The sequence below is a fragment of the Sander lucioperca genome, chromosome 21 (genome assembly GCF_008315115.2).
Source record: "Sander lucioperca isolate FBNREF2018 chromosome 21, SLUC_FBN_1.2, whole genome shotgun sequence".
Taxonomy (NCBI): domain Eukaryota; kingdom Metazoa; phylum Chordata; class Actinopteri; order Perciformes; family Percidae; genus Sander; species Sander lucioperca.
In genome coordinates, this window is record NC_050193.1 from 25,502,730 (window position 1) to 25,524,236 (window position 21,507).

The 21,507-nt window shown below is 40.7% G+C and overlaps 1 protein-coding gene across 1 annotated transcript; it reads left to right on the forward strand.

Annotated features, from left to right (window-relative positions):
* Positions 1–4,000: 4,000 nt before the first annotated feature.
* kcnj19a (potassium inwardly rectifying channel subfamily J member 19a) lies at positions 4,001–20,459 on the forward strand. The gene is made up of 3 exons (XM_031319055.2): positions 4,001–4,963; positions 15,715–15,931; positions 19,394–20,459. Exons 1-3 carry the CDS (start codon positions 4,298–4,300, stop codon positions 20,050–20,052), a joined length of 1,542 nt encoding a protein of 513 aa, XP_031174915.1. The 5' UTR covers positions 4,001–4,297; the 3' UTR covers positions 20,053–20,459.
* The last annotated feature ends 1,048 nt before the right edge of the window (positions 20,460–21,507 follow it).

The window sequence follows — 21,507 nt, forward strand, 5'->3', positions numbered from 1 at the left end:
GGGTTTGGGTTAGGGTAACTACATTCTAGGATGTACCCGAAAAACTAGGGTCCTAGAAATAAGGTCCTGCAGCTTCCTTTATTGCAGGAACATACTACTCTGTTCACCAGTGTCTAACTGTGTCTGTCTGCCGCAGTGATGGAGTACTCCAGTCCTGGAATCAGACTTCATTCGCTATTCTCTGGACTCGTGACTCAACTTAGACTCGCGCACTTATGACTTGGACTGGAGATTTATGAAATCGGACCTGAGCATTCATAGAAATAGGAGTCGGAAGTTGGATGAAGTTTCTGACTACTTTTATGTGTAATAGGCAGTTATGGAGAACTGGACTCAGACCCAAGTCTGACTCGAGTCACTATTCTCTGGACTTGTGACTCTACTTTGACTCAGGTAATGTTCACTTGACTCAGACTCTTTTTTGGTGACTCAGACTTGGACTCGGACTTGAATACTGGGGAATCGAGACATGACTCAGACTCGACAGTTGGTGACTTGACTATTACACTGGTCTGCCGTTTAGTGCAGAGCAGGTAGTGTGCAGTGTGTTTTTTAGGGCCTTTGACTGAAAACATCTGCCGGCTGCAACCTATGGTAAATGGACTGCATTTATACAGCACTTTTTCTAGTCTTAGCGACCACTCTCACTTTACACTTCAGGCACCATACACCCCATTCACACACACATTCATACACTGGTGGCCGAGGCTATCCATACAAGGTGCCACCTGCTCATCAGATAAACATTCACACACATTCACAGCAATTTGGGGTTCAGTATCATGCTGAAGGACAAGGATCGAACCACCGACCGCTCTAGCTCCTCCCAAAATAGCAAATTTGCAGGCTAATGTGCTAAAAGATGCTACAATTTGATGATTCTCTGTTGGTTTGTCACTACAAGTTGACCCCTTTTCACATACACTAGTTCCACATGTTGTAGTAGTAGTGTGATCCATTGTTGACCTAAATAATATTAATTATAGCTGTAAAAGAGCACAGGGCTGCTTTCAGCATATTTTTGTTTTGTTATTCAGTTCAGACTTTTAGTAAAATCCTGTCAAGCTTGAGCAAAAACACAAAAGCACATAAACAGACACAAAGACAGGACATCCTGTAAGTGTGGTGTTACTTCAATGTCCTGTTCTGAGTCTTATATGTCAATCTCAGCTAAGGTTAGAAAATGTCACCCTATAGCTCAACTTTCCATCAGTCCTTACTATCAGCTGCGCGTTGGGGACATTAGGGTCAGAGACATTACCACTCCTGCACTTTGAGTCACGGCATATGCCACTGACTCCACTTTAAATTAAGTAATCTGCCTTAGTTGGAAAGAGGACAGATAGACCTGCACCAGACCACAGTTAGATTAGAATGATGAACATTCATGTCTGGAATCTGTGGCAATTTGTGTATCATATAAAGCAGATGGTTATCAATTCTAACTCCTCATTAATAATTCAGCCTATGCAGCATGTCTTTGTTTTCACTACCTCCTCCCCTGAATTCATCCCAACCTCACACCACAAATCATTTGGATGTGAAAGCTGAATTACCTTCCTCATCTAACATTGGAGGCCAAGAAAACTGTGAACAATTGCGAGCCAAGGCTTGGTGGTTGCCTGTGCTTGTGCTGACTTAGATTCCTCTCACTGGGAACGTCTGATGCCTACACATAACAGATGGCAATCCTGGCTGTCTACACTCTAATCCTCAATTGTCAGGAGGATCACAGCCGTGTGTGAGTTTCCTCTACTGGGATAGAAATCCCTTGTCAGTTATTAGAAACCTGTGCAATGGGGAGAATTGTGCTGTAATATTTGGGTGATTCTATTTGGTGTGTTGATAGTTGATATTTGATGGCATCTGCTACACATCAGAAACTAGGCCAATACTTCTCCCAATTAGTAGGTGTTATATACAGTAGGGGCCTATATACACTGGTAAACTTATTTTGTAGTCGCAGTTATACCCCAACAGATCGAACGAAGTCTGTCTGACTGGGCTTACAATTTTTGTGACTAAATTTAAAGTGTTGGTTCCACGACATTTATTTAAAAGCAGAAAAGGGATTAAAAAAATGCAGCCAATTTGTTTGCAGAAAAATAGTTTGACATTTTGGGAAATGCACTTGCTTTCTTGCCAAGATTTGGATTTGAAGAGTGATTGCACTACGCTAAATGTGTAGCTACCACCAGTAGCTGCTTAGCTTAGCTTAGCAAAAAGCTCAGTTTTATCACCTGCAGCTGGGATGGTGAAATATCTGGTCTGTCTTACAGTATAACTGAAAGGGGATACACTTAAATAACACAGCAGGCAAATACATGTCTAGATTATTCTGTATTTATTGTATGAAATATTCCAAAATAATCTGGAAATACTGAAAGGTCTATAGCACTTTTTTCTCATCCTCTCCTGTCTAAAGCTGCTGTCTCTTTGGGAGCCATCTTCCTCTTTCATTTATGACCTGAAAATAATGCAGGGATTTCTTTTCATTATTTTGTCCACCCTATTTATATATGTGAGGGTAGGCTAACTAACAGAGACACCTCTCTGTATATTGCTGTTCAATAGCACCACAAACTACATCCTCATAAAGTTGAATCAACATCTCTCTAAACAGTTTCAACATAAACTGAACATTTTAACCTTCATGAAGGGAGGATTTACTGCAGGACTGTTAGACTACATTACTTGTTGCTAGGAGTACCTAATAAACTGAGTGTGAGTTATGACTATTGCTTCTTCAGAGTCACTAAAGGTGCACTTCATTCACAAGCTGCAGTCTCTATTTTTATTTGGGAGTTTTCAAATTGTCTATAAAATTACACTTTATACCTGTTACTTTATTAAATGTTTTCTGGTGTGTTGTCGCCCCAAAACAGCAACTAAAAAAAGTACACAGAGGCAGACACTCTTGAAAACCAGGATCCAAAATCTGTCCATTATTGATTAAGTGCTCAAAATAATAAATGATGTAATGACCTAATTGTGAATATTGTTTTCTTTTTAAAGAGCACAGGCTTCTTTCATGCCAGAAATACTCCTGGGTCTCAGCACAATTAAAGGTCTGAACAAAAAGCATTTGAGACGAGGGTCAGTTGATTAAATCAGTCAAGGGCTTCTTCATCCCACCTGTGTGATTGAAACTATAAATATACATTAGTTAATATTAGTAGTACTTATATGCAATGCAGACATTTGTGTTCCGTCTGATTAAAACGAGGGCTTTTTTGGACTGTCCTTTGGGAGGATACATGTCCAGGAAATCCTCCTCTAGCCATCCAATGTCTAAATCAATAAGAAGGCTTCACAGGAAAGAGGAGAAGCACCGACTTAATGTCAGACCTAAAATGGGCAAAGCCTTTGGCCAGTGAGTGGAACATTTAAGTTATTTACAAGAAGTCCAAAAAACAAGATTTTTGGAAAATACTGAAAACATTTCCCGTTGTTAGTAGATTGTTAGTTTACTTAACATAATTCACTAAATTTAATAAGCTTTAGTGATATGGCACAGGTTAACAGAGGCACAAAGCATTACTATAGCCTATCTGCACTTATAGCAATTGGTTGTTGCCCCCAATATTGCCCTGTATTAGATCTAATATGCACATTGATCGTCCTTCCAGTAGATGGCACAGTTTAACTTGAAAGCCCAAAGATCCTCCAGTCTCTCACCCTCCATGCTGTTAATCATACAGAGAATCAGCTCAAATGTAAACACAATATAAGCACTTATGATTAATGAACACATTAATCAACCAATGAATTAATATATAAATATAGTCGTCCAATTGTCCACCACTCTCTTGTTTTTTTAACACACAAATGCAGTCTTGTGTAACTCTTCCCTCCTCTTTCCCTGCCCATTTCCCTCCCTCTCCTTGCATCTCTCCCACACACACACACACACACACACACACACACACACACACACACACACACACACCTCTTCATCCTCTACAGCCCACCAGAAGCTGTGAATGGTAGACAGCTCCAGAGTTAGTGGAGACTGAGCAGAGCGCACAGCTACAGTCACCTATCTTCTGATGTCGTGTAAAATACCTAGAATAATTTGATATATTATAATTATTATTATTATTAACGGATAATATAAGTGCTTTAAAAAGAACTGAAATACGCGTGATTTGTTTTTGTTGTATTCCTAGCATTTACACGCGCTAAGTGGCCATGGCGCATTTTACGCACTGCAGGTAACCAGTGATTTGGAGGCTCAAACTACCCAAAATATGGATTAAACAGTAAGTCGTTTTCCTTTTACTTCAGGAGAGCTCAAATGGCGGCACTTCGTAGAAAATTTGGCGAAGACTACCAGGTAGTGAACACAAATCGGGCAGCCACTTTTTCTGCTCCGGTTAAGAAGAAACGCCAGCGCTTCGTGGACAAGAACGGTCGCTGCAACGTGCAGCACGGAAACCTCGGTGGAGAGACCAGCAGGTACTTCTCTGACCTCTTTACCACTTTGGTAGACTTAAAGTGGCGATGGAACATGCTCATCTTCATCCTAACGTACACGATCGCTTGGCTGGTCATGGCATCTATGTGGTGGATCATCGCTTATATCAGAGGAGACCTAAATCACGGCCACGACGCGTCCTACACCCCCTGTGTGGCCAATGTGTACAACTTCCCCTCAGCTTTTCTGTTTTTCATCGAGACTGAGGCTACGATCGGTTACGGCTACCGGTACATTACAGAGAAGTGCCCGGAGGGCATCATCCTCTTCTTGTTTCAGTCGCTGATGGGCTCCATAGTGGACGCTTTTCTCATCGGCTGCATGTTCATAAAAATGTCCCAACCTAAGAAACGCGCAGAGACGCTCATGTTCAGTCAGGACGCAGTGATTTCCCAGCGAGACGGCAAACTGTGCCTCATGTTCCGTGTGGGCAACCTGCGGAACAGCCACATGGTGTCCGCTCAGATCAGGTGCAAACTCATAAAGGTAAGCTCAACACCAGATCCTCTCTGATGATAATAACTCCCTGAAAATTAACCCAAGTGTAGGAACTGATGTAAATAAATCACACCTTCTTTCACCAACAAAAGCAATATCAATTGCACCGCGTTAAATGAAAATAAACATTCAGTATAATTAACTTTTATAACTTATAAGACGCCCTGCTGAATTGGATAGCACCGTTTTCTCTCCACAGTGTGGAACACTTCAACCAAAGTATTGCATATTGTAGTATACTACTACTGCATGCAAATAGTAGAAGCTCAGGGGAAGTAAAAAACTAATAAAACAGCCATTTCTTTTTTTGCACAATGCTGTGCTCTTAATTCCCTTGACTTTCCTTTCATCTGAGCCCAGAGGGAAAAGGAATAGTTGCATATTGCAGGTTTACATTTTTTTCATTCAAAGCTTAATTGTAAGCAGGTCCCACTACACAATGTACGCCTTGTTAAACAAAACAGTCTGGTAGCATTACCATAATCCTTGAGCTGCAGGATGGTGAGGCTGAGTGGCAGCCAGGTGCATCTGAAACCACTGAGATAAGAACAGTAAAGGCTGTCGGTCTTTGTTGTAAGCGCTGCAGTGTGGATGGTCGCCACTGCGTTCAGCATCAGTGGTGACACCTGGTCATATATGTGTGTATCAGTAAGTGGATGTGACAGAGTGATGGCCCCATGGGGAAGAAAATGATGCTCAGTGTATCAGCAGTGAGAGGGAGCTTCACACACTACCACAGATTGCTGCAGTCAGTAAAACAGCACTCCTGGGAAAGACCATGCAGGCATAAAAAGTATTTATGGCATCCATAAAGAAATGCATTATTTTCTTTCTTCTCTTTAGGGTTTTTGTTTTGTTTTTTTCAACAAAAAAGGACAATACACTCAGCTGTTGGGCAGTCTAATGATGCATGCAGACAGGGAGGGAGGCAAGGCAGACTGAGCTATTCCACAGTTATAAGCATTGAGGAGGAAGTGAACAGCCCATAGGCATAAAGTACAATCACAGATGTCAACGTCGACTTCCCTTGTCTCTCCTGTGTGTGTAGGCTCTCGGCATCTCAATCAGACTGTCTCCATCTGTGCAACAAACCAGCACACTGGAACTCATACTAATTGGATTGTATGTGATTATTTTTTTTAAACAATGGCACGCAGAACTAGAAGAAAAATAATCAGGATTTGTGTTATTTTAAAAAAAGAAAAACGTTAATAATAATAATACTGGAGATCCTCTTTTCACCTTTCCTTCTGGACTGCAAGAAATAAAATCAGTATAAATTCCAAGTCCTCTCTGCCAACCCCACATCTTTTTTACACTCCCTCTCTGTGAAATACAATAAATACAGCTGTGTGCTCCTTAGTGTTTTTTTCAGTTTTGCTCCAGGGCTTTAACCTTATTCTTTCGCTTCAAAGACTCTCACAAAGACAGACTTTTTGCAGCAGCTCTGTCAGAGTACAGAACACAAAAACTAAATGAGTCATGAACAAAGATGTGTTTAGGCTAAACACACCTTTAGATATTACACATCACATACAATCTTTAAAAACTCAAATAATAAAATGTAAGTAGTCACATTGTAGACTGAATGCTTTCAGTGCAGTCCCTGTATACAAATGTTGGTGGAGCTGTTGAGCTGCAACCCTCTTCAAGTCATACCTCATCATATAATACTCAGCCATTACTGGCAGAAGAAGCATTTTAACTTGTATGGAAACTGTGTGTGTTTATGTGTGTGAGAGTTTGTGAAAAAGTTTTTGTGATGACTTGTACATCAAGCTGCATCTTAAACAGGGTGAATGAACAGCTCTCTGGCATAAAATCTAACCAGATACACCCAAAATCTTCTATGGTTAAAACTAAACTATTTCTTTGACACCACCTCATCATATAAAAGCTTAAATGAATTGCAGTTCCTGGGCACAAGCACCAGAGTTCGGTTTAACCTGACCAAACCAAACCGGTTAGGTGTGAAAGCATGCTTATGCCACATTCCCACTGCATAGTACGGCAAGGCTCTAGTAAACTCGACTCCATCTTTTTTGTTTTTCCATTTGCAAAAGTTGTGGATAGTACCTGATACTTATTTTGTTACCACCTGTTAGACGATGAAACCTGTTAGAATTTGAGCCAGTTGTTGGCACTGCTGTGTTTGGACACCAGAGCCCTGCTGAACGGTCGTGGACAATTACTGGGTGACAGCAGAAAGAAGGGAGAGACAGACCAATGGAAGCTGTCATACAGTTGAAATGCAGCTTGGCAGGGCATCCATGACAGCCTCAGAGCACATCCTGGTGGAACATCCTAGCTAAAATATACTTTAGGAGGATGGAGAGAATGAAGGAATTGACTGAAAGTGATAAAAAGTGGTGAAAGAGCTGAAAGGAGAGTCTCACAGTAAGAGAGGGGAGACATAGAAAGAATTACTACAATTAATATTGTCATTGTGTGAGTGGTGCCTTCTATTTCAGAGACATACAAGGGAGAGAAATCCTCTCAGCTGTACAGTATACTGTATCTCCTCAGAGGATTGCGCGATGGGCTATATAAACTAGTCACTGGAATTGATTTCCATTTCTTATCTAATAAGAATAGAGATGCAATTATAAAATCATGTTGTGGAGGGCTGGGGAAAGGCCTTAAAGCCCAGCAGATTAGCGAGCCCGAGAACCAGAAAACCTTAAGACTCTGGACTGCTCATGCTATGCTTTATATAGGATGTTTTGCTGTAGGAGTGTGCAATGCATAAACACACACACACACACACACACACACACACACACACACACACACACACACACACACACACACACACACACACACACACTTTTTCAAGTTTTCTTTCCGAGGCATTCAAAAGAAGGCATATGCGAGGTGGAGTGTGTGTTATTTGTAATGTCTGAGCCAGCAGTAATAATACATTATTATTCTTGAATAAACACTAAATCTTCAGGCTCCTGACAATAATAATGTATGAGCCTAGTTACAGTAATTTCCACAACCAAGTAGAAAATCAGAGGCAGCACAGTCACAATAACACACATTTTTGATCAAGAATATTGTGACACCATTTCTGCCACAACAGCAGCTAAAGTCACTACTGTAAGTGTCATATTGTGGATTAAAACACTTTCCAAGGAAGGAAACCAAACCATAGCATAAGATATAAAAAGAACATTCTAGGCATTTATCTCCAAACAACATCTAATACCAGTTTTATCCTGGTTTGACTGATCTGATACACTTTGGTGAAGCATACACCTGTACAGACACCCAATCATTATGCCTTGACACATGCATCCTCACCAGATTAACAATCAAATCTAGCAGGTTTTTACTTTTGATACACCATCTCGCTATTGGATTTTTCAGAGCAGCCCATTATCCATAGAAATTGACTTCATATTACAAGTCTGCAGCAGACGATTTATGTAATAGCTTGCCCTTTAGTGTTACCAGTTAGTGTTACACAGTGTACACTTCAGTTGCCTAACCTTAACTTTAAAATAATTGCCATGTGCACATATTACAGAAATAAATAAGTTAAAAAATGTTGTCATGCAAAATAAAAGTAAATTCTGGCGAAAAAGTGGTCTTCCCTAAACGTTTTGACCATAGTTATCAGATTATTGAGTTCTGACTTCAGTGAGATGGAAATCAAAATTTGGATGGTCCATAATACAGAAGTTTTCCCAGCAGAAAAGAAGAAGAGATGCAGCAGAAGACTCAATTATGTGTGTGAACAGCTCATTATTGCACACATAAACCTGCAAACCTGAAAAACTAGCAGACATATTTTCCTGGGTTTGCCCACAGCTAACTATTTGTGTTATTGTGTGAAAGGATAATGAACAACCAAAATATCCAGTTCAAAGTAAAAGTAAGTTAGACCACACTGACCCGGTGAAATCTTTCATTTTCCTTTTGGCCCTCTATTCACTGTAAGCCGACGTTTTCACACGCAAAAAAAAAAAGCCTTTTCAGATATGCTTTCTAGAGTGGATACATCTGCAAATGCTCGCCTCACGATTAGTGGGAAATGGTCAGCTCGGCCGGGAGCAGAGTGGCAGGAAAATGATGAGTGCAACTTTTTTTTCTTTTGCCGCAGTCAGTACAGCCAATTTACACAGAACAGGTGTTGTCATTATGCTGTGTTTCAGTTCATTATGTTGTAAAATAGTGAATTGTAGCAGCACAGGAATTGCTGTTCACCTGGATAACAGCTTTCATGCAGTAGCTTTTATGAGTTTCAATCAAATTACTACTTGATGCGTGTTCAGTTGCCTGAGAACGTAAACATTTATATGATTGAGATGATTGTTAAATTGTGAGTTTGGCTGTAACAACACAGTGTAGGTGACTGTGGAGCAAAAGAGAGGACAACAGAAGTTTAACCAGCTGTGACAGAGCAACCAGGCTGTCTTTGATGTTGACTGTAATGCACAATTTTGTTTTGTTTTTGGACTGAAAGAAGCAGGAAGAAGAGACTTCTGAAAACGGCCTAAAAAAGTTAGTGTGGAAACAATTTTTACACCTAAAGACATTTTCAGGTTTAAAATATATGTATTTAAAATACACTGTTTTCCATTAGTGTTTCCTAACTATTGAACGGTTTATCTATTACTTTTAGCTAACTGAACCTCTCTGCTCGCTTGCTTATTAGTTTTCAATTACAGTTGACGCCAAAGTGATCATACAATTGAATCAACAAATCTCTAAAACAGTTTCAACAAAAACAGAAAACTAATACAATAGTCCTGCAATACAGTAAATCTAAATACAATTAGGCACACATAGCGAGTGTAATCTGTGACACATTTACAGTACATGTTTACACATTCACAGTTTATGCGACCAGGAGAAAACCAAGCAGTCCATCCCACGTTTGTTTCACCAATTCATTTGACTTTAGATTTGATTTAACCAATTCATCTCACTCAGTCTTGGTTGGATTGGGTGAAATGTTAGATGATGGCTCAAGCCTTTCTAAATGCACTGAGCAGGCAGACGGTATCTGGCAGCAGGGAAGTCTGTGTGATTCGACTAGCTTGTCTGTCAACCTGATTGCCTACAAGCTCCTTCAAACCCCTCTCAGGCTACTGATTGATGAAGGCCCGGCAGAGCATGGAGTGGAGTTGGGTTGGGTAGGAAGATCATGCCACTTTAGGTCTAATACATTCTATTCATCACCTGTCTTCATCCATTAACATCATCCACACCACGGAAACGCTACTTTTGTTAGAATGAAACAAAACCCTGATGCCTTTCTAATGATAATGAGCAGCTGACAGGTTGGTGAGTAGTCACACGTGATGTGTATATGTGTTTGTGTGCATGTAGTGTTTTTGCTGCACAATTTCCCCAAAAGCATAATTGAAAATTATTAATGAAAGTCCCAGTTTTGATATTTCAGAGCTCGGGGAGAGAAATTTGTTTATTTGTTGGAGTGTGGGATTTACATGAAAAACAAAACAGTAGACAAGCTCAGCTATCTCAGGATCTCTGTGCTGGGAGACGCGTAGGAGAGTGCCAACGGAGTCTGTGTAAGGAGCTTTGCCTGTCAACGTTTGCATACAGGCATCCATCATTTTACTCTTCAGCAACAATGACAGAAAATGAAAAGCAGAATTTCCCTTAGCTAGCATGAGATAACCCACATCCACCCAAATGGTATTCAGCGGCCTGTAAGCACCTGAACAATGCCGCCCCCTGACATGAAAGTGGTTCTCCAACATAAATCCAATTGATATTCACAGGAGATAGAAATAGAATGCAAGGTTTTCTGGCAATGCAAAGCCTATTTACTCACACACTCACAGTGTGCCTCTCGTAGGGGATAAACTAGCCTATAGGGCAATATCACTTGGAGGTCAGGATGAAATTGGACTCTGACTGGTAGCTGCTGCTGTGCAGGTAAAGTTTGGATGAGAGAGAAGCAGTGGTGGAAGAAGTATTCAGATCCTTTACTTTAGTAAAACTACTAATACCACATTGTAAAAGTACTCTGTGACAAGTAAAAGTCCTGCATTGAAAATGTTACTTATATAAAAATTTATTAAAAGTAAAAGTACTCAATGCAGAAAAATCCTCACATTTTATAAAAACTGGAAACGATCAAACAGTTCTGTCAGTGTCTGTCAGTGTTTAATCGTCTAATCATTTCAGCTGAACTTGTAGGCCTAGATATTGTATTGTATTATAAAAGAACAGACTCAAGTAAAGTACAAGTACCTCAAATATTTACTTAAGTACAGTACTGGAGTAAATGTACTTACTTACATTTCATCACTGGAGAGAAGGCAGAACCAAAGATATTGTAAACCCAATTTATGAATTAAAATCTAATGCTCACCCTCTGAAACCTGACATAAATCCATATCTTTTTATCCTTGAGTCCTGCAAAACTATCTGATAAAACAGCCAGTAAGGAAATATATAAATCAATATGATGTTTGCTATCAAAATAATTTTATGATATGGGATCATAAGTATTCTGACATTGGAGCTCATTTTCTGCTCATGGTTGTGTTTTTTAACCTTTTTCAAACCCCCAAAACACGAGCAAAGTAGAAGGAATAGCTTCAACATAAAATACACTGCAACTGTTAGCATGTCTGGCTAACTTACCACATAAGTGGTAACCTAACATTTACTTCCAAGGCCAATGAGCACATTAAAGCCTGGTTCACACGGCAGGATAATTATGCCGATTTTAGCCCCGATTCACCCCTTCCAACAATCTTAAGGATGCTCTGATTATGGTAAAATAATCTGATCAGATATTCCTGCCGTGTGTGGTGTGTTAAGACTGCTCTCGTCTGCTCGGAAGGACGTCGGGACCGCTCCGATCTCAAATCGGGGATATCCAACATGTTGGATTTTTTTGGCCCGATTTCTCCTCGTGTGTGGTGTCCCCCGGGGACAAATGAGCATGCAGCCTGTGGACTGTGGCGTGTAGCCAATCAGAAAGCGAGGTGACGAGGCGGCGAGGAAAGCACCGGGAAACAAAATCAAAACAGCCGGCGGCATGGCGCACCAGAAAGTCCGGTGGACGTTGGAGATAAGTATAGCAAGTATAGTATATGCTCGCGTTGTCTCCACTTCTTTGACCATCGCCTTTTCTTTTGATAACGTTTTTTTTCGGTTAAAAACAAACTACAAACTATCGCCACTGCATCCTCTTCGTCCGCTATGATTGTTTACTCTGAAGTCACGTTTGATCTCGAGGGATTTTGCAAGATTTCCCGTCTGACCTGGGAATGCTCAGGAGTCAAATCGGTTCATGTGTGATGTGTTGATTTTGCCGTGTGCTGCGCACCACACACTGTACGACCAAAACTGTTAGACCCGTGATTTTTTATCGCCGTGTGTGGGGTCTCTCAGGATTGGAAAATCATCTTACCAGAAGGGCAGTCGGAGAGGGCATGCCCTACCTCACAATGTCAATGCAGTGTGTATTTTCCCATTGGGAACTCATTTTTCCAATTATTCTGACACCCCATGATTGCAGCACAGATGCCCTATCTTGCACTGTTAAAGGAACACGCCGACTTATTGGGAATTTAGCTTATTCACCGTAACCCCAAGAGTTAGACAAGTCGATACATACCCTTCTCATCTCCGTGCGTGCTGTAACGCTGTCTGACGGCTCCAGCGGCAGCAGGCCAGCACAGAACATGCAGGTGAATGGTTCCAGCAATCCTACTGCTCCGAATAAGTGACAAAATAACGCCAACATGTTCCTATTTACATGTTGTGATTTGTAGTTCCCGGTTTGTTTACGGTTAGAATATGGCTGTGTCTCATGTTACGTTGTTTTTTGTACACGCTGTTACTCTACAAATCACAACATGTAAATAGGAACACGTTGGCGTTATTTTGTCACTTTTGTCACAATTCGGAGCAGTAGGATTGCTGGAACCATTCACCTGCATGTTCTGTGCTAGGCTAAGCTACCGGTGGAGCTGTCAGACAGCGTTACAGCACGCACGGAGATGAGAAGGGTATGTATGGACTTATCTAACTCTTGGGGTTACGGTGAATAAGCTAAATTCCCAATAAGTCGGCGTGTTCCTTTAACGAAAGTGAAATGTGATTCGGATCCAATCCAAAATGTAATGGTTCTTCCTTGGCCCATACTATACCCTTCCACTAAGTTTCATGAAAATTGGGTCAGTAGTTTTTTCTGTAATGACAAACAAACAAACCAAAAACATAACCTTCTTGGTGGAAGTAAAGTTTGTGGGTTTATAGTTTACGCTAAAAAAAGTCCTGTTCACAACGTGCACATCCATTGTTATGTAGCATTATCTCCCCACTGTGTAGAATCCGGTCCTGTATGCTAACAGAGTTTAGGGTTATGATATGGTCTGTCCTGCTCTTTATTGGATTTAAGTATGTTAACACTCCAGCCAACGCTATCCAGGATAGCTCCTTATCCAAAAAGACTTGTCTCTTTTAACGTTAAAAGTGAAATCTACTGTTCATAAGTAAGAACAAGTATGTAAGCTAGTGGAATAGTTAAGATTAGGATAGCCGATTGGTCAGGGGATAGGACCTGAACAAATCGAGTTCCAGGTCTTGCCTAGAACTACAGTAGGATCCATAATAACCCGTCATCAACTGGTGAGGATGCAGACTTTTTGGCTAGGGCCTGTTAGCTTTAGCCTCTTTTTGTTAGCATGATATCACGTAGGCCTACAGTACTGTATGTAGCCTTCAAAGTGCATATTTAGGATCCTCTTACAAGATTCTCATTACAAAATGAGTCAGCTGGAAACATTTGACATAAAGCAAGAGCCAGGGTTTTCAACCAACTCACAGCGCTAACGTTAGCTACATTTAATAAAATCTGGCATAGCAACTAACTATGGGGGGCAGGGCGGACTTTATAGGGACAGTAATACCAGATTCATGTAATGTAAGTTACAGTGTGTTGAAATCAAAGATGTTCTTTTTTTATTTTCTATTTCATTATCACCCCATGTGGGCCTGAACAAACAGATCTAGATTACGCTGACTGAAAGAGGAAACTGCCTTCGTGGAAATGTATGTAATTATTTTTAAGGATTAACGAGAACAAAAGCTCCAAAAATGGCAGATATGGTTGTAGGAAAAGGGGGTGGGACTGTGTGTCTGTCTGTGTAGGAGATGATTATGAAGCTGTGTGGTGCATGGAGGAATAATGTGTGCGTGGTGCCTAATTATTTGCTGATGTGAAATAAAAGGAGAAAAGGGGAAAAGTGACTAAAACTTAGCTTTTGCTATTAAATTCTTTATTAGAAAATAAACTTGACACTGATTTTGTTATTTTAATGTTAATTGTTGAATTAAAAAGAAAGTTTCCCTGTATGCAGAATTTGTGTAATGCTATTTTAAGTAGAAAAGAAAGATACTGTATGTATGTAAAATCACAGAATGAAGTGTCTCTTCTCACCCTTACCACAATGGAAATCTACCTTGCTCCTCATTATTTTATAATGTGGTGATTTGCAAAGATAATCTTGACCTTTGAAGGTCAGATTTCAAGTTTTTATAGTGAAATTAAATAATAGAAGAGCTTTTGAAAAAGCAAGCCTCTTTACTGACAGCAAGATGTAAGAAAATGGCCGAAAGTGTAAGGGAGTGTGCAGGAATGGGTGACACAGACTTCTACGTATGGGAAGCAAACAAGAAGAGAAAAGGTGAACAGAATGATTAGACAGAATAAGACAGGATAGGAGAAAATACATCCAGGACCTTGGTGCTGAGCTCCAACGTCATCTGGGCAATTAAATGCTTCCGCACCAGTTAACACTCTGTGGGCAAGTCCTGTCCAAACACGGCTGTCTCAAACGTCCGCCTAAAAAGCGCCAAGCAAGCGTAAAGCGTCTGTGGCCACTGCAAACAAGGCACCAATGGACATTTGAGATAGACGGGGAGAGAAAACATCTTCCATCACCTTTTTAGGAGGGTGATATACATGTATTTTTACAGAATCACCCCATCACACCTTTAGACTGAAAGTTGAGGTGCTTGTTCTACTTGTACTCCTGTAGTTCCCTTTTCTGCTACCTTAGACTTTCAAACCATTGCATAGAAAGTCTAATGCACTGTTACATATATCCAGTGGCTTGTGACTCCTTACAAAAACAAAGCAGTCTAGTTGGGACGTTACATTTCAGATGTCTATGAGTTATCAGTTCCACCAGACATCTAAACGTCTCATATGGTTTCATTTAAGTAACAGTTAGAGGCCCAAAGAGGTGAAATTATCTAATATTTCACAAGAAAGCGACTCTTAGAGAAAAATCCAATAAACAACCCATTTGGGTATCAGAACATTGTTTTTTCTTCGTTCCTCCCTGATTAATTATCTTGTGATCCCTCTGATTTATCTTATCTCAGATTTATTTATAGGTTGGGGGTATATAAAGCAGTTAAAACTGGCTCCACCTCGACAAACTACAACAGTAAAATGCTGATTTTAAATTGATGCATCAGTATTAACCATCTAATAATGTCATATATGATGTAAGTCACATTTCTCTGCAGAAAGAGTACTTATCCTTTTGATACACTAATACATTTTAAATGCAGGACATGTAATGTAATGTTCTTGTAAAAACATGTTTTTACATTGTGCCATATTTTGACTCAAGAATCTTCCTTACTCTGCTTTGTGATGACATGCATATGATCTTTTTCTCTCTCTCTCTCTCTCTCTCTCTCTCTCTCTCTCTCTCTCTACTGTCTTTCAGTCACGTCAAACACCCGAGGGTGAGTTCCTGCCTCTTGACCAATGTGAACTGGATGTTGGTTTTGGGACGGGTGCAGACCAGCTCTTCCTGGTGTCTCCGCTCACCATTTGCCACGAAATCAATCCCAAGAGCCCCTTTTTCGACTTATCCCAGCGCTCCCTCATGAACGAAGAGTTTGAGATTGTCGTTATCCTTGAGGGCATTGTGGAGACCACCGGTGAGGGATTCTTCCTGAATTAAACTCCTTTTCCCATCACTTCTTTCACCTCTTTCCTTTTATGCTTTTTGTATTCACTTCTATCCCATTCTCATTTCTTACCTTCTTCACTGTCAATCTAAATGTAAATTCCTATATTAATATGAACACACATAAACATTCCTGTCTAATAGATATTCATAATATAAACTCTGTGAAATCTCATTTCCCCTCCTTCTAAGTTTTGCATATTTGAAGAACGTGGGACCTGAGCAAAAAAAGTGAGAATGACAACAACATATGAGACACCCTGATTGAATTATGAGGGATATTTTATTACTGCAGGTTTATGTACACCCTATGCATAATAAAAGCCTGTGGTCATAGATGAGTGTCCCTTTTATGAATGACCCGGGTTTTAGTCTAAGTTCCACTCCATTTTTCAGATGACAGCTGAGAGCAGAGGTAATTCTGAGCCTGTGAGACATTGTTATACAGCCGCTGCTGTAAACTACAGGCAGCCATGCTGGAGTACTCTCACTGTTCTCTCTGTTGCATATATAACAAAATGATTCTTCCCTCAAGTCCAATACGAATAAATCCATCTCCCTATTTTCTTTTTAGCGCTGCTTCTATCCATCCTCCATAACCCTCACTTTGCCGCTGCTGTAGAAGAAACCACAGATCAGAATAGGCTTAGAGCAGGAGGGATCAGCAGGGAAGCGTAGAGGCATGCATGCAACGCAGTCTGTGCTCCGTTGATAAAACCATTAATCAGGGTGCATCCAGAAGTTTAGAGTTGCAGTGCTGTGGCACTCAGAGCTGAGGAGTAAAGGAGAAGACCCCGGCAGTGCCACCTCCAGTGGGCCACGATATCCCATCATCCTCACAATGAGTATGTTTACATGCACACCAATATTCCACTATTATTCTGAATATGACAATATTCCGAATTTGATACAGGTCATGTAAACAGCATATTCCAGTTGGATATTCCGAATAAGGCCTTTTTCCGAATATAGCATTTTACGATTGAGACATGTGGGATATTCTGGTATTATTCGGGTTTTAGAAGCATTCTTTGGACATGTATACAGCGCATTCGTAATATGCGTCTCAATCAGGGTTTTTACCGCAGTTCGTTGCTATGGTTGCTGTACACAAACCAACCAGCCAACAGTTTGCGAGGCTGCAGACCCGATAAAAAGGAGAAACACAGTTACACAGTTTTCAGAATAAGGGCAAAACCCGGAATATGATGTGCATTTAAAGCTGAAGAGAATGACTGGATAGATAGAAAGTAATCTCTATAACTATAACATATAATCTCCATGTTACTGCATTTATTTTTTTTATGCTGAGTGACTTAATACTGTCACAAAACTAGGCTAAACATCATCACTGTATTGACTTGAAACATTTCTTTGTTGAATAAGAAATGACAAAAATGATTTCAAGCCATCATCTAATCAATCTAGTCCTGGTAATTGAGAATGTCTTGAAATCAATGAGTGTGTTTACATGGACATTCAGGTTACGATAATTTTTTTCTGGATATGATGTTGACATAAGCACAGAGAAATTAGGTTATTCATTATCCCTGTATACATAATAAATACTAGTATCCTGGTTACTGGTTGCTGCAGACTATATGCACACGTGCCTGTGATGTTTACAAAACAAACCAACCCACACTGTACATTTACAGTAGAAAGGAGCCTACCTGGTCCGAATACCTGAATATCATTTAAACCCTAAAACCACAGCAGAACAGAAAGCGTACCATACTACAAACCTTTGTAAACCATTGAGTATAGGGTACTTAAGATAGTTTGATGTAGGTCCCTTTACTCCTTTTTGTTCTGGAATATCGATTCCATCTGTAGGTTACACTTTCACTAATATGCAGATGACACACACCTCTCTGCAAGTGTATGTTTATTTAGATTCTTGCTAAGTAACAGTGGCCAGATTCAAATAGAGTCGAAGCATCACAATGTGCTATGTAAACAGTGCCAGTGAAGGCTACTGCCAGGAATTTTACATAAAGTTGTCTTCAGGGACGCCCTTCTCACTGTCTGCTAGTGTTTGCATAGTTGTGCTGAGGGCTTTTATTTTTATGCAAGATGCAGTCAACATTAACCAGTTGGTTGAATACCCATAGGACACCTGAAAGATGAAACAAAACTGGCATGCCCATCAGGCTTTAAACCCACAAGCTTTCACTCACCGCATCGGTATTACTGCTGTTTTATGTATCTACCATCTGCAGAAATACAGTCATTCTCCTGGTAAGAACAGATAATGCAGCTGTACATTATCGTGGACTCACCCTTGTGATTAAAGCCAAGCCTCTAGGCTAATTAGGAAATTAAAATAACCTTTGTGTAAATGTAGAACTGACTTTTCTGTGGATGAAGATGAGTAGTGAGCCTGGAATAGCATAAGGCTATGACATAACACTGCACATATCATCCCTCAGAGGGACAGGCTTGACTCCTACAACAGCTAACTGTGGTGTTTAACAGAAAAGCTCAGGTGGAAGCTGAGCCACTGAACCAGAACAAATATGTACTAGGTGCTTACTGATTGCGAATGACCAAACATCCAAATGTCAAGAGAATTATTTTACAAAAGGTCAAATGGAATAAAAGTGTTTAAGATGTTTACGAGCTGTTATAGTGTACTGAGTGGTCACACAGTCACCAACATTTCTATAAATCCTTGTATTATGGACAAATAATAAACAACTGCCAAAAGAGCGTGATATCAGTTTGTCAAGAGATGATTGTCTGTGAACAGAGAGCCAGGCCAGTACAATGCACTATGAATAAGTTACAATAAAGAGCTGTACTGACAGGACCCATGGCTCTTGACATTGATGTATTGATGTGCGAATGGGGACTGCTTATCGGGTTGATCAGATTTAACCTGGCAATTATCATGACCAACACAAGCCACACTGATAACAAGCACCTCACACCCATGTTAACAGTACACAACAATGGGAATCACTCACCATTGCATGGAAACAAATAGCACTGCAATGACCTTCAGGAAAGAATATTTGAAGACAGATAAATGTCACATTAAGATGTCCTTTATCTTATATCATATGATGGTTATTCCATTTCAGTACATTAGAGGTGACATGCTTAGCATATGGAAATAGATAAAGTAGTAATATTAGTTGGTGGTAATACCAGTTTATCTGCTTCCATTAACCATTTGGGTAAGAATTCTTCCCAGTGGATTTACTGTATTCAACCTCCAGTATGTGACTACATCAGACTAGGTGGTAGATTGCACAGGAAGGAGCAAGAAGCAGTGCTTCCATTAACAATAAATAAGAGCGGAGCGGAAAAAGAGATAATGGGAGGGAATACTGCCCATTCACATTCCTCCTTATTAGCCAACAATTGTTTTGTTGGAGTTAAACCCCATTTATTTATGTAATATGACTACCCTGTCACTCTCCTGTAGGTATGACATGCCAGGCACGAACGTCATATACAGAGGATGAGGTTTTATGGGGCCATCGCTTCCTGCCAGTGATGTCCCTGGAGGAGGGCTTTTTCAGGGTAGACTACTCTCAGTTCCACAGCACGTTCGAGGTACCGACACCACCGTACAGCGTCAAAGAGCATGAAGAGAAGAATTCACTGCCCTCACCTCTATCCACTCCCACCCCCACACTGACTGAGAGCTACGGAGCCCGGCGTGACCGGGTGTTTTCCGTGGATTGCATCAACATATCAGAGGAAAGGAGGGGAGGGACTGGGGGTCGACTGCCGAGCAAGCTGCAGAGGATGAGTTCATCCGGGAAGGAGGACCTGCAGAGGAAAGTGCTGCTGCTCAGCTCCCAGCACTCAGAGAAGGCCTGCAGCACAGGAGACCTGCCACTGAAGCTTCAACGCCTCAGCTCCTCGCCGGGGCCCGAGGCGGAGAATCGGCTGCAACTCAAATCCCTCAAGGTGGGGTTTGAACCCATGACCCAGTCTACTGGAGACCTGTACCAGCACAGCCCAACGCCCAAACTGTCCCCTTCTCCGGTCCCCATGCACAGTCCACTGCTCTCAGCCAGAGGGAGACCAGAGGACAACCTGCCAGCGAAGCTACGGAAGATGAACGCTGACCGCTGAAACCCAGACAACCCCATAACAACAGACTCCCACGGACCTCTGACCACAGGTAGACCGGAGGACACGCGCATGGAAACAAATTCAGAGATGTACCTTTGGAAGCTTTGATAGGAAAAAAGCAGATGTTTCACTGACAATTTATTGATATGTTTTTTTTCTTGAGACACAACCTTTACTGGAATTACTGTGGTATTTGTGTTTCATAGCAGAGGCATTCATGCAGGCTTTTGTACACACGAAACAAGAAGAAAAACACAAACTTCATGCTTAATGTAAAATTGATCATTCTGCAAGAGTTATGCATATATACACTAAATCCATGTATGCACCACTACACTTAGTAGTCAATCTTAGTTTTATCTAAATATGAATAATATAAAGATGATAATAAATGCTGTTTGATCTTTTTCTTCCTTGTGTTTTTATTGTTGTCACACCAAAGTTGAGTTGTTACTGCAACAGTTTTGCCAGATGTCAATCTATAATGGCAAGCAACACTTTTCTCAGTGGATAAAGTGCATATACCATAAGAGAGAGAGAGAGAGAGAGAGAGAGAGAGAGAGAGAGAGAGTATAATGTGCTACGCTACTGCTGAGAGAGAAATATGAAGTGTTTTTATTGGAGAATGGAGGCTGATTATAAATAACCCGTTGTTCCAGATGGGAGTAATGTGGTCACTGAGGCATCATGTCTGACCAACACACAATGGATGGAAACAATGGACAATACCACAATATTTGCTTAGTATCCATTTATCCAGATATGTAAATACAGATTTTATTTAAAGTCATATTTGGTTAACAGTGGAAATGTAGATCTATCAAACAGCACAATATCCTGTTCCTGACCAGAACCAAAATGTCTTTCAACAATTAAAAAGAACAAACTGAGCTTAGAGGAACAGACACAGAACCAAACTAAATCTAGGTATAAACACACCACAGTGTATGGATGTAACTCCACAAAAAGCTTCTTCAGCACCACGGGATCTGAAGTACTTAGAACGCCTTAATTTTACCACTACAGCAGCACAAAGACAGGAAAATCAATGCAAGATGGAGATTTTCCCTGCTTTAACTGCACACTCGCAATGACCCTCCCCCTCTCATTATGCATCTGCAGCTTCGACCACCCTCTCAATTTACACGTAACTGCTCCGTATACTCTATTCCTCCAAATTAGCCTCCTGTGTGTGTTTGCATACTTACTCACAAAACATGGTTTGTCATTGTGCTCATGCTGTGTATGGTTTGCCAAATTACACAACACTGAATAGGCTCATTACAAGACCTCAGATGAAACATAGAGACACTTAAAGCTTGGGTAGGCAGTTTTCTGCACAAGGCAAAAAAAATCTGTTGCAGGTCTCCCCTCTCTGTCCCAAGCCCCCCCCACCAGACGAGCACGAGCACGTGCCACCTGTACTATTTCACATTATGTACATAAAATTATATG